The following is a 14,966-nucleotide window of genomic DNA, read 5'->3' on the forward strand; positions in this document are numbered from 1 at the left end:
GCTTCAATCTTCACAAAATGCCAAGCTTTTTATTTCCCAAACTATGTTCATAGCCAATGATGCTAAATTAAAAGAAAGTTACATTTTCATCAATTATTCATTATTATTTCATTCTACTTTTCAGTATACTTTCTGTTAGTCTGAAGTTTTCTTTTGTGTAATGAGCTTATAGGAAATATTATACTTAAAACAAAAAAGGTTTAAGGTTTTTATTACTCATAAAAAATTTTCAAGAGATTATGATTACCTTATACTGAACAATTAGCAAATTTCATAGCTGTATCTCCAAGGGTAAATGCTTATCCTTTTTTGATTGTTTGTTTCTCTTTGAATCTATTCACAAGGTTTAAAGATCAAAATTTGTGGCCGGGCGCGGTAGCTCAAGCTTGTAATCCCAGCACTTTGGGAGGCCGAGGTGGGTGGATCACAAGGTCAGGAGATCAAGACCATCCTGGCTAACACGGTGAAACCCCGTCTCTACTAAAAATATAAAAAAATTAGCCAGGCGTGGTGGCGGGCACTTGTAGTCCCAGCTACTCGGGAGGCTGAGGCAGGAGAATGGTGTGAACCCGGGAGGTGGAGTTTGCAGTGAGCCGAGATCGTGCCACTGCACTCCAGCCTGGGCAACAGAGCGAGACTCTGCCTCAAAAAAAAAAAAAAAAAAAAAAATCAAAATTTGTCCTTGCAGTAAATAATCCTACTCTCCTATTAATTTTTTTGTATATGCAACACCTAAGCATGCACATTTTAATGTTTTCTGGCATTTATCACTTGTTCTATAAGATTGCATGGATGTCACCCCATCCTACAATAACCAACACTGATATGTTCATTTTAAAAACATAAGGTTTAATATAGTATGTTCACATTTAAAATGTAGTTAATACAAGTCAGCCAACAAGTTCTTTTTAAGTAACTATGAAAGATTACAAAAAGCCTTAAAATGTTGTCACTATCTAAAAGAAGTTTATAATCTGAAGAGTTCAGCCATTTATTTAGTTGTGACTACAAACTAAATGACTCCATAAGCCACTTGTTAAATGGATCCCTTTTAGTCTTGAAATGCAGAAAATATATGTACTAATTATGTGCATTTAAAGTTTTAATACTCCTTTATTATACTATTGTCCTGTATTTGCTTTTAAGGTTATATTTAAATTGATTAAAGTTCCAGAAACATTCATTACTCTTAAAAGCAAATGAAACTCCACATTGCAGTCTGACTGCTCATCCATAATTCAGTATCCCAGCCTAAAACATTATGCTCAAACAAGCACAAATATTGGCAAAGGTGAAATATTGAACGGTTACTGTTGCAGCTAAATTATGTAGCAATCGCTGTGTGTGCTTTAATTTCCTAGTCCTAGAAATAAAAACTAAAAGCAGGAAAAATAGTCAGCAATTATGGGTGTAAGCTAAATAAGCAAGGGAGTAATGCCAAGTTGCCATTATTCAAAGCTCCATGCTCTTTATTAGTTATGCACAGGTCTGAAATGACAATGAAACCCAAAAATGGGGGGGGGAACCCAAACACATTAGTTACTCATTATATATATCTAGACAAAGAAAAAGGATTCTAGGAGAATGTTCTTATGAATTTAAACTTTGAAAATTAGCAACTCTGGTTCTGTTTACGCTAATGGAAATTTACTTTTCTTCAAATTTGTCTTCATTATCTGGGCAATAACACCAGCCCTCCATTTATTAGGATCTTGGGTACTTGTTTGGAGGTTCCAGCAGGTAAGCAGCGTTACTAAATACCCTTGACAGGGGACAGATCTCCTCTTTCTGTGGAGATTGGCCCCTCTTTGGACTTAAAGCAGTAGTAAATATGCACAGTGACAACTGAGAGCAAGAGACCTGCACGCCACCAACTGAATCAGCAGAATTAATCCAGCTGATCAATTTGTTAAGACACACTCACCAGATCACTTTCACTTCCTGCCATTTCACTCAGTTTCCTTTGATGCACGCTAGATGTGTTATATTTTGTAGCAGTACAGACTTTACATTTTGTAGCCAACATAACCTATAGACATGAAGTAATTGATACCAAAGGCTGGTGATAAGTATCTTATGCTCAGGAGTTTTGTCTTCTGAATTTTAAGGCTTACTCTTCTAACTTTGTCAGGTAACTTTATGCCACCTTATAACTCTCTCTTTTATAGAAAGGAAAGCTAATTAATGCAATAAGTATAATTACTTCATTATGTAATAAAATTACTAGTTTTATACAGCACAGAGTACACAAAACGATTAACATTCCTCCAAAAATCTGGATAGTTAGAAAAATTTGCAGGAAGGGCTAATTTCCAGAATCTACAAAGAACTCAAACAAATATACAAGAAAAAAACAAACAACCCCATCCAAAAGTGGGGAAAGGATATGAACAGACATTTCTCAAAAGAAGACATTCATACAGCCAACAGACACATGAAAAAATGCTCATCATCACTCGCCATCAGAGAAATGCAAATCAAAACCACAATGAGATACCATCTCACACCAGTTAGAATGGCAATCATTAAAAAATCAGGAAACAACAGGTGTTGGAGAGGATGTGGAGAAATAGGAACACTTTTACACTGTTGGTGGGATTGTAAACTAGTTCAACCATTATGGAAAACAGTATGGCGATTCCTCAAAGATCTAGAACTAGATGTACCATATGACCCAGCCATCCCACTACTGGGTATATACCCAAAGGATTATAAATTATTCTACTACAAAGACACATGCACACGTATGTTTATTGCGGCACTATTCACAATAGCAAAGACTTGGAATCAACCCAAATGTCCATCAGTGACAGACTGGATTAAGAAAATGTGGCACATATACACCATGGAATACTATGCAGCCATAAAAAAGGATGAGTTTGAGTCCTTTGTAGGGACATGGATGCAGCTGGAAACCATCATTCTTAGCAAACTATCACAGGAAGAGAAAACCAAACACCGCATGTTCTCACTCATGGGTGGGAACTGAACAATGAGCTCACTTGGACTCGGGAAGGGGAACATCACACAATGGGGCCTATCATGGGGAGGGGGGGAGGGGGGAGGGATTGCATTGGGGAGTTATACCTGATATAAATGATGAATTGATGGGTGCTGACGAGTTGATGGGTGCAGCACACCAACATGGCACAAGTATACATATGTAACAAACCTGCACGTTATGCACATGTACCCTAGAACTTAAAGTATAATAAAAAAAAAAAAAAGAAAAATTTGCAGGAAAAAATTGCAACAAATTATCAGGCTGTGCCTTCTCATCTAGTTTTCTTCCATGACTATTTGAATGACTCACCATATCACACAATTTATAATTTTTAAAGCTCCTTTACTAAATTATCTCATCGAGCTTCACAACAATTCTGAGAGGGGCTAAGCAGATGGGAGCAATCCACATTTTGCAAAAGGGGCACCTAGACACATAGATGTTAAATAAGGCATCCACTGCCACAGGCCTAGTGTGTGACAGGGTGGGAGGCTCCAGCTCTTTCATCCACGCCACAGATTTTTCAAGCAAAACTAAATCTACTATAAAAACATAATAAAACACAACATTAAATTATCCATACTCTTCACTTTCCTCTCACCCCAATCCAATTATCTTAATAAAACGACTTCCACTCAAACTAATATCAGAATGAAGAGTAGAGTGTTTGTGGGAACACAGTCTGATTCTGATTGAGTTTATTCAAATTTGCTGTTTGCAACTTTCACTTATGGTCAACATGTATGTCATGCAGAGAATGTTCACATCTAATATACTCAAAGGAAAATCTGCTTTGTTATCTTATTATCTTCCCCACACTTTTGTAAGGGATTCACAGGCTTCCTTTCCATCATTTCATAGACGATGTCATTGAGGCACAAAATGGTTCAGTAATTTACCCTCAGACAAACAGCCAAGAAAAACATAGACAGTGGAATGGAACTCAAATTCAGCATTGCGTCTACCCAGGAGACAATGTACAACTGAAATCTGAGATCCTTGGGTGCTGGGCAGACCCAAGCAGAGAAATTTTCAGCCCATGGAAAAGATCTAGACCCAATTCAGCAAGGATCTTTTATCTAACAAGGCTCTTTCTGGCATGACATGAGGGATTGGTCAGCAAGAAATAGAAAATACATACCACTTACACTGAAGCATCACAAACCAGTCCAGGCAGACAAACATTAGTAGGGAGGTCGTGAAGACAGAAGCTGTCAATCAACTTGGTGGTCTCTGGACAGACATGGAGAAACTCCTAGTTCCACCAATATCCTGATTTTCTATAGCTGTGAGCACATTCTGGGTCATGAATATCCAGATTTAAGAGCCTGGTATGTATCTGAAGGTCAAGAATGCTTAACTGGAAATCACTGCTCTGCACAGCAAATACATTGTAAGCAAAGAAAGTGGGTCTGCGACAAATTAATATCACTGATACTATGCGAAACCACAATGATCATTTGTTGGAGATACTAGAAAACCTAAAAGTCAAGCTATAACATTATTTTTAAGCTCTCTTAGCAAAGACTAGCACAAAACTCTTCTAAATGGGGCTATTTTTATACCTTAAAACCATTCATTTGAAGGCTGGGCTTATGACATTGAATATATCATTAGAATTCTGACAATGAAGCAATGAATATATCATTGGGATTATGACAAAGAGAAAATATTTCTAGATAACTACAGGCGATAATTATATGTGTTTCAAGGAATATTGAAACACAAATGTAAAGAAAATTGACACTTAGAATCTGTTCACCTATGAGTTTCTATAGTATTTCCCTGTTAGTTCTCTTCTAGAAAGCAGAGAAGAGCAGCTGGGCATGGCGGCTTATGCCTGTAATCCCGCACTGTGGGAGGCCGAGGCAGGCAGATCACCTGAGGTCAGGAGTTTGAGGCCAGCCTGGCCAACATGGTGAAACCCTGTCTCTACTAAAAAAAAACAAAAATTAGCCGGGCATGGTGGCGCATGCCTGTAATCCCAGCTACCCAGGAGGCTGAGGTAGGAGAATCGCTTGAACAGGGAGGCGGAGGTTGGAGTGAGCCGAGATAGCGCCACTGCACTCCAGCCTGGAAGACAGAGCAAAATTCCATCTTAAAAAGAAAATCCAAAGCAGAGAAGAGCACCACTGAGGGATACAGGACTAGTCTGTACCCTGCCACGAACCATTCATCTCATCACATCGCTTCATCTCTTTGGGCCTCTTTGGCCTCATTTTTCTTAAAAAGTTTCTAAATATCGGCCGGGCGCCTGTAATCCCAGCACTTTGGGAGGTCGAGGCGGGCGGATCACGAGGTCAGGAGATCGACACCATCCTGGCTAACACGATGAAACCCCGTCTCTACTAAAAATACAAAACATTAGCCACGTGTGGTGGTGGGCGCCTGTAGTCCCAGCTACTCGGGAAGCTGAAGCAGGAGAACGGCTTGAACCCGGGAGGTAGAGCTTGCAGTGAGCCAAGATCGCTCCAGACTCTGTCTCAAAAAAAAAAAAAAAAAATATATATATATATATATTTCTAAATATCCAAGGGTCTTCTAGTTGGGAAATGCCACTGGTTCACTTATTTGACAACAGCATATAGTGATATGTCCACAACTTGTCTGTAATCTATCAAGACAATTGGGGAATGTATTGTCACTGGTATTACTGAATGACAGCAGCAGTACATTTGGCAATAACTCTTAATTCCCAACTGGACAATGAATAACATGTAAGACATGCTAATGCAGACACAAAATTACAAAAAATAAAAATAAAAATGTTGTATTTTTATCTTTTCCTTCTATATAATGAAGATAGCATCTGAAGACAGCATGACCCTGTTTGAAAACACTGGAATAAAAGACATCCATCCCATTCTAGGCTATAGTTCCATGAAACTGAGTAAAACCCCAAACAAAATTTAACTGATTGTGGGTTAAGACGGTATTTGAATTTTTTTTAACCCTGAAATTTCTTCCCCTTACCTTGCAACCTCTGCATCACATTGGCGATATCCCGAGGACACCGGGAGGCCCCTCTGGAGGTTGCCATGGTCCCTCCAGAAGCACGAAGTCAACACCAAGAGACTCTTCACTGGAGGCAGCACAGGGCTACACCACTCTAGAAAACATGCTTGGACTTTTCTAGATCTATTCCGTCATAAATGAATTCCAGGCATTTGCAGCAGTCAACGAGGAGGCAGCTCTCCCAAAGACTGAACTGCTTTTTGTTTTGTTTTAACACAGTCCTTTTAAATCAACTGAAGAACCTGAAAAACATAAAAGAAAAGGTACAACATAAAAAAACAATCTACAAAGGTCACCACAGTGCTAAAAGGAGAAATATTTCTATTTAATTTGAATGTCTGGTCTATTATCAAGTGAAACAACTTAGTGAAAAGCACTTACAAACTATAAAGTACTGTGCAAATGTTAGGAATTCCCATGATATTTGATAAAATAAATACATAAATGAGATATATAAAATAAAATTGGGTTGCTAAAAGAAGAAACGTTCACTTTCATTCTATGTTTTCTTTTTAAACTCTAAAGTTTTTCCATTGATCTATGAAGTGGTTTGCCTTATACTGAAAACACTCAATTGTAGTTTTCAACATGCACGGGTTCTCTTATCTGCTAATTTAGCCTGCTTTGCACATGTTTTGCTCTGTTGTGTTGTACACTTTCCAGGAATAGGACCAAATCCTAGTTTCCCATACCAATTTGATGAATTAAAACAGCATAAATGTAAAATCCATTTCATTCTAAAAATTTGAGTTTCAAGTACTCCAATTTTAGAAGCCAAATGGGTCTGATTTAGTTTTTCTCCTCCCTATGTGTAAAGACTCAAAAGTTGTAAGGCTAGGGGTGGGGTGAGCTAAGCAGAGTGGACATCTTCCTTCTAAATTATCTGTGTTGGTTAAGATTTTGTTTTTGTTTTTGTTTTCGTTTTGGGACAGTCTCACTCTATCATCCAGGCTGGGACGCAGTGATGTGATCTCAGCTCACTCACTGCAACATCCACTTCCCAGGTTCAAGCGATTCTCCTGCCTCAGCCTCCTGAGTAGCTGGGACTACAGGCGCCCGCCACCACACCCGACTAATTTTTTATATTTTCAGTTGAGACGGGGTTTCACCGTGTTAGCCAGGATGGTCTCGATCTCCTGACCTCATGATCTGCCCCCCTCGGCCTCCCAAAGTACTGGGATTACAAGCGTGAGCCACCGTACCTGGCCACAGTCCCCATTGCATTTCTAGGTTATGATGATGAAAGTTAAAAAAAGGAATAGGGGAAGAGGGGAAGAAAGGGAGAATGGCAAAAGCAAAACTCCTAAAGAAAGCTCATCCATGTGAGATGGTCCACCTTCCTGAAGGAAAAAAGAAAATGAGAGAAGTCTGTGAGTGCTATAAAAATTATATTATAACTTGGATTACAGTCCATAAAAGAGCACTGCTCATGAAGGATTTAAGTAATAGAGTGAAATTATGAATTACAGTTTATTTTAAAATGGCATTACTAATACTATTATATATTGGTATCTGGTCAGAATGTATGAATGCAAAGCTAGTAATATGCTCTTTAGCCTATTACCTTAAAAAGAAAAGGGAGGGGATGCAAACCTTTGCACACTGCCGCTGCTCCAAGTGCAATGCATCAGAAAGATGTACTGGAGCAAGAAAGCAATTACTAAGCAAGACACGGGACAGTGATGCAGTGAGCAGCAGTCATTGGTAGGAAGATACAGGCAAACTTCTCGTGGCTACTTGAAAGGAGTATTTACTAGAAGTAGGACCCAATACTTGGTGTCTTATAGGCTAGAGAGGTACTTCTCAGTGGGTGACTCTCCAAGGGAGTCTTCGTGGAGAAATAATTACTTGTGGCTGGGGTGTCACATACATACCTATAGCCCTGCTAGAATTGTGTGCCCATTAGCAGCCTGTATCTCCTGTGGGAAAATATTCCACCTGCCCACATACAAAAGCTATCTTAATTTGGGAGAATAACAGATAGTGAACAGTGCCTGAAGGACCTTAAAAATGGCTCCCCTAAGCTGTTAGCAAGTTAGGTTTTCAAATGCAAAAATAAAACTTTCTGAAATCAATCAATCAACCAACCACTCTATCTATTATCTATATCATGTATCTGCATGTATATTAAAGACATTCATTTCATTTCAGATACCCCACTCCAGGCTGGGCTCAGCATCAGAGCTCACAGATGATTAACACACAGTCCCCATCTTCAATCAAGAATTATGGAATTAAAAGGGATTTCAGTAAATCATTGCAACAGAAATCACTCTGCTTCTATCGTCTTCTAATTCACATTCACATAGCTTGGTAGATTAATCCTGAAATATTGTGCACGCCCTCTCTCTCTCTCTCTCTCATTACATTAAACTCAGAATTTCCCTGCATGTGCCCACTATTCACACTATTCATCCAGTTTTACTTTCACAGCATAACTAACACATTCAGAGTGCCAGAGCTCAATGCTGGGATTACTAAGGTGGATGTGACACAAAGACTTTTTTGAGGAGCTTAGGACACAGTGGGAGATAAAACATAGAAAAGATAATATAAAAATACCAGGGCTAAGTGCAAATACCAAGATGCGAGGATACAGAGGATGGCGGCTATGCCAGTGTGGGTGTTCTGGAAAGGTGTCCTTCTTGGCAAGGAGCAGACACCCGAGCTGAGTCTTGGTAAATGGGTTAGTCACTCAGGTGAAACATATGAAAGACACATCCTGGGCAGGGTGAAGAGCTTGAGCAAAGGCCTGGGCATGAGTAACAGCATGACTGGGACATGGAACTACCACCAGTGAGACACTGAGAAACTCTACAAGGTGACATTCTGGAAAAAGAGGGTAGAGAGTGAGGTTGTGTCCGGATGACAGAGGGCCCTGAGTGCTATGCTCAGAAGTTTGGTTCTGGCTCTCTAGCGGGCAACTGGAAGCCACTGAGAGATTTTAAGCTGGAAGTGAGAAGGTATAACTGGGATTACTGTAGCTATGGTTTTAAAAGGTGTATTCGAGAAGGACAAAACTGGAAGATCCAGAAAGATCAGTTGGGAATGTATCTCAGGAATCCAGGTGGAAGATGACAAAAGATAGAAATCAGACAGAAGGAGCAGAGTGAGTGGAGAATCAAATACAACACAGCTTTAGGGAGCAGAATTTGTAAGACTTGGTGACTGGTCACCCGGGGTGGGGGTGGGTATAGGTGGAATTTCCAGGGTGTATATCTGAGGAGTCTCAGATGACTCTCAGGATTTGGGATGCCATTAATTGAGCGCAGCAGAAGAGGGGCTGTATAGGTTTTACAGCCAAACACTCTCCCCTTCATGCTTCATATCTTGGAACAACTCAGGAGCAATTTCTTCATTGCCCCTTCACATCACCCCTCTGAAGAACACTTTCAGCTGAACAAATCTAAATACCTAACCCAGGAGCCGCATACCACTTGAAGCTTTTCCTAAACACACCAACCAACATTCACCATTATTTCCCACTGAGGCCTCTAACACTAGTAATCCGTACTATCATAGGTACAATTTGGCTTCTACCTTTCACTACTGCTAGTCTTACCTCACTCTAAACAAACTGTGAACATTTCACTGGTATAGAGGCTATAACATTGCAAAATCTCATTCATTGACACTGAGTATATCCCTGACCACATCCTAGGCCTCTGATACATATTTTTTGTTTCATTGAATCAAGTTCGTAATACTTTACATTTATGAGAAAATCCCCACAAAACCTCTTCCTCTTCAATGCAAAAAAAAAGTGGATGCAATATCCTTCCTTTTTCAGACATTAAACATTTTGCTTTCATCATTCACATGTACACATATTTCCTATATTGTGAAATCATGATTTTCTTGCTTTTTACTGACACTTTATCTTATTACATGATTTGATAAGAAATTTAAAATGATGTTAATAAAAATAAGTTAGTAAAAGGAGACTGGGAATTAGGAAATATCAGTTCTAGGCTAAACTTTATCCCAGCTACTTGGGTGATTTTGAGCTGGTTCTGTGTATGAAGGTCCTCAACAACTACCTATTGGAGGAGAGTGTGGTACCAGGAAATGCGCAGACTTTGGACTAAGAAAGACCTGGAGCTGAATCTTAATTCTATCTCTTGCTATGCACGCCGGTTTAAGAAAAGTGAGCTTCTCTGAGTCCTTCTTTCTTCATCTGTAAAATGACGTATACTTACGCCAAATTAGGTTTAATTTTATCCTGCTTAAATTAATTTTTTAAAAGATAAATATGTCATGTTTCCAGCAGATTGATTGGCATGTAGCAGAGTTTCAGCAAATACTAGTTTTCATTTTCCTTCCCCTGGTCCCAGTTTCTCCACCTGCAATACGAGAGATGACCCTAAAATGCAGAGGTACTCCCAAGTGTGCTCTCCAGTTCCAAAACCAATGGCAGCACAAGGCACAGCTAAAACAACGACTGGGGCAAGGTCATGAGATCCTCCAGCTGACTGTTTATGTAGCAGTGTTCTGGCTATGGACACGACAGAACCAGAACACCAGACGCAGATCCAGAACATCAATGAACTCACTATTCCCAAGATCAATAAAACAGTTTTTAATAGGTGCAGGATACTGCGGGGGCACGAAGGAGAGGGAATGAAGAGTGAAGCTAGGCATTGGGATGGAATGGGAGAATTTGGTGGACGCTGATGAGCTGTATACCAATAAATAGTCCCTGCACCATCTCCAAATTTTTCCAGGGGAAGGAACTAAGATTATGATGCAGCTAAATACATCCACCTCATAATTAGCAGAAAGGTAAGACTCCCGTATTTATTATTTCACGATAAATATGTATTGAGTAGCTATTTGTAAGGGACCATGGTACTGAGTAAACAGCAGTCAACAGGAGAGACAAGACCCTCTTAGAACTTATGTGCCAGTAGGCCGGGCGCGGTGGCTCAAGCCTGTAATCCCAGCACTTTGGGAGGCCGAGACGGGTGGATCACGAGGTCAGGAGATCGAGACCATCCTGGCTAACACGGTGAAACCCCGTCTCTACCAAAAAAAAATACAAAAAGCTAGCTGGGCGAGGTGGCGGGCGCCTGTAGTCCCAGCTACTCGAGAGGCTGAGGCAGGAGAATGGCGTAACCCGGAAGGCGGAGCTTGCAGTGAGCTGAGATCCGGCCACTGCACTCCAGCCCGGGCGACAGAGCGAGACTCCGTCTCAAAAAAAAAAAAAAAAAAAGAACTTATGTGCCAGTAGAGGAAGATGATATAAACAACGTTACAACAAAGGAGGGCAAGTATTGTAATGGAAAAGTCCAGGCTACTATGGAAGCAAAAACAAAAAAAAAAACAAAAAAAAAAAACACCCACCCAATCAATAACCATCTGCTGCATTTTTTTAAATTCAGGACACAGAGGGAATTTGGACTATCTGCTATTTGGGATGCTCCCAGCTGAAAGACATACTCTTCTCAACATCACTCTGTGAAAAAGCACAGTTGTGAAATACCACAACTCAATTTTTTCTGTCTCTTGGCAGAATGGACATTGGCTCTTGAATCAGTTTCTTGTTTGTGTTACTAAAAAGGAATACACTAAGAAAAGCACTGAAAAAATACTACTAAGCCACAAGGACATATATAAGCAATGTGACTGAATTTCTAGGTATTAGGAAACTACTGCAGAAAATTTCAAACCCTGCAACAACCAGAGACAACGTGGCTCATTTCTAACCAAAAAGAAAATGAACTGAGAACATAAATACATAAACAGATTCACAACAGGAGGAAGCACAGATATTAATTAAATGTCTAAACATGTATAAGAATAGCACTAATATTGAAGCCCACTATTGAACAAAATTTTTAAAGTCATGAATAAATTTCAGTTTCCCTTCTATTCGTCTTTTGCTGAAGAGAGTTCATGTGCTGTTTAATTTTAAATTTAATTATTATTTTTCTATTCACCCATTAATAATGGTACTAATTAATGAACACTAAGATGGCTAAAAGGTAGAGAAGAACAGGGACATCTTTGAGTTAGTATAAGTATACTACTAATATATGTGTGCAGGTTATCAGGGAACAACACTGTTTCTTATTCACTAGTATGAATTACACAGAGGAACAATAAGAAATGATCTTTTCCCTAGAAGAACACGAACAAGTAAGCAAAAGACAAAGTGTATAGCAGATCAGCATGAAAGATATTCAGTGTCAAAATTAAATTTTGTTTATTGTAAGCCTAAAGTACAAATTACACCCAAAGACATCTGCAGCCTCCTTTCCATCCCTTGCTAGAATATATGTTGCATGCCTTGCCAAACATTAGTTCTCCTTAGATCAGACCACAAGGAAGTACACATTTAAGAGCAGACACACAGAGGACCCTGCAGAGGTGTTTGGGCCCTGCATGCCTGTCACATTCAGACCACAGGGTGTGACTGCAGTAGCTAGAGCTAGAGTTGTGAAACCTTGCCCAGTTATGGGCTTCCTACATCCTGTGACAGTCACACCTCCTTTCATTTCCAAGATGCTCTGTGTGCAGCATAGTTATCAGAAAGTAGGCCCAGTGCAGCACCAAACAATTCTTGAACATTTTTAAATGGCAAACTAGCTTCCTCCAATCCCCACTCCCTGGCAGGAAGGAATCAAGTAAAAAAGAGTTCTTAAATGAGGTCAGTGAGGACAGAAGAAAACCAGTTTGTGAACATCATTAGTTCAGAAAGATGAAAGTGAGTCTATAAAATAAGAGCTAAGCAAATATTTTCAAAGCCTAGCAAATATTATTATCTGGGTCAGTCTGAAGCTGTTTCTTAATCTTCAACATGAAACATATTAAGTTAGTATAGGTCTCTCACATTTTGTTCTAAATCTGCCACAAAGTGATGAACAAACAAGAAAAAATAGATATGTATTTTGTCACACTGTTCTGGTGATGTCAGGAACTTTTTGGCCATATTACAAATCTTTTTTCACCATGGGGAATAAAAAGCCTCTCAAAAACAATCGTCATGACTTGTGATTGAATCTGCATTTTATGAAGATGTAGGTCATATTAATGACCTTTGCCTCATTGAAAATTAAATAGTTTCTCTTGCATAGGTCTGGCTTCTGTATACGAATGTTGTCTTTGGGAAAGTCATTCTCAGATCAAGACGAAAAATGAATGGGCATTAAAGAAGAGAAAAATAATTAATTTTTAACTTTTTTAACATTCACAGGAACATTTCAGATACAAATTTTCCACCCCAAAAAGAAATGCTCAGAAGTGAACATTCTGGGATGCTAAGGCTTCATTGCTGATATTTTCCTCTGGGCTGGACCTGACTCTATTTACGGAAGGGGGCAGAACTTCCAGCATCCAAAGCCTGGGATCCCAGTCAGCACACCCAGCCTCCCTTCCCAAGGGGCTTTCCTTCCTGTGCGGCTGATGGCTGCTTCATTTTGCACGGATGCCTGCCCGTTGCGATGCACCTGGCCGCCTGTGCACCACCATTTCCCAGAACTCCTCCGCCAGCAATGCAAGATCTCTATGTGAAACGTATCTTTCAAAGAGGAGATGAAAGTTATCTTGCCCTCCAATGCAGGCTCTGCTGGGAAGCAACTGCACCATGACAGCGCCGCTGGAGTCTGACGCGCCCGGGCCTCCGCGCAGCCTTCAAGTCATTTCCCTCCCCCCAGCCCTTCCAAAAATAGTCAGGGGGTGGAGGAAGGGAGGCTCCTAGAATCTGTTCAACGCCCTACCTCTCCCATCTGATAGTAGCAACAGTACCGACCATCACAATAAGAGGGTGGCTGCCTTTTGCTTCTGCACCATTGGAGCCCAGGAGATGTGCCACAAGCGGAAATGACAACTCAGAGAGGGGGATATTAATAGGGACATCTACGTACGAGATGCAAAGAGGCTCCCCAACCTCCTAGTCTCCTTATCTATGAGTATCGCACACATACACACATCACTGCTACCACCCCCTCCCATCAAGCACGCAGAGCCCAAGCGTGCAGGCACAAACTTGCTGACAATTTGTCTGCAATGTGTTCGTCTTGCACCTCTCTCTCCTCTCCCTGTCTCTGTCTCTCCCTGTCTCCCAGTCTCTGTCTTTCCTTTTACCTTGTCTCTCGGCCTCGTTCAGTTTCCCAGCAGCCAGGCGATGCAAGCGAACGCCTCCTCCCGGCTCGCTGCGCCCAGGCTCGGCGGGATCCCGGGGATGCGCGGCTGTCCGCCCGCCCTGTCGCCGGGATCGGGCGCGGTCTGCAGGATTGCAGGAGCCCGGCCGTCCTGGTGACAGAGGACAACAATCTCAGCCCGCTGCGGCCGGCGGCCGCGGCCCGGCGCCCGCTCTCACCCTGGCTGACTCGCCCACACTCACTCCCGCGCCGGGCTGCTCAGCCCGGCTCCCCGCCCTCCGCGACCGGTTCCTCCTCCCGGCTGCACGCTGTGGGGTGAGGCCTTCCCCCTCGCCTTCCCCACCTCGTAGCTACCGCTCCTGTCGGGAAGGAAGGTCGGCCAGGCCGGTTGGGCCTCTGGGCAGGGTACCCGCACCGCCCTGGCCCGCCACACCCCCTCCCCAGCTCAGTGCAGCGAGCCCAGCGCCAGTCTCCGGGATGCGCCGGTGCCTGGAAAGCTGGGGGCGGGGACCTGGAGGCTCGCAGGCTTCCCTACCTCCTGGAGATACACGGCCTTGGGCGTTTCTCCGCAGCTGCAAAGCTGTGCTGTGACCCACCCTCTCAGCGAGCCTTTATACCGGGACCACCTCCCGGGGGCAGAGGTGGGAAGGAAATGTTCCTGAGAGCCGGGACGCGCTGCCTCCGCTGCCTGGAGGAGCTGCGCTGTCCTGCCAGCTAACTTTTGCCCGGGATTTCCATTGCCCGGGTGACCTTTCTGAGCGGAACCTATCCTGAAAGACTGGGAGGTTCCCTGATGGTCCCAGGAAGGGCGTGATGCAGAGCAAAGAGCAAAATCCGCCGGCTCC

The 14,966-nt window shown here is 41.9% G+C and overlaps 1 protein-coding gene across 1 annotated transcript in view; it reads right to left on the reverse strand.

Annotated features, from left to right (window-relative positions):
- Window positions 1-14,372, reverse strand: part of SYNE1 (spectrin repeat containing nuclear envelope protein 1) — a 524,167-nt gene extending 509,795 nt beyond the window's left edge. The window contains exons 1-2 of the mRNA XM_026454397.1: window positions 14,105-14,372; window positions 5,978-6,261 (exon numbers count right to left, since the gene is read on the reverse strand). Coding sequence (XP_026310182.1) covers window positions 5,978-6,044 — 67 coding nt within the window. The 5' untranslated portion in view covers window positions 6,045-6,261; window positions 14,105-14,372. The remainder of the gene's footprint in view (window positions 1-5,977; window positions 6,262-14,104) is intronic.
- Window positions 14,373-14,966: the final 594 nt, after the last annotated feature.

Source organism: Piliocolobus tephrosceles, chromosome 5, assembly GCF_002776525.5.
Source record: "Piliocolobus tephrosceles isolate RC106 chromosome 5, ASM277652v3, whole genome shotgun sequence".
Taxonomy (NCBI): Eukaryota; Metazoa; Chordata; class Mammalia; order Primates; family Cercopithecidae; genus Piliocolobus; species Piliocolobus tephrosceles.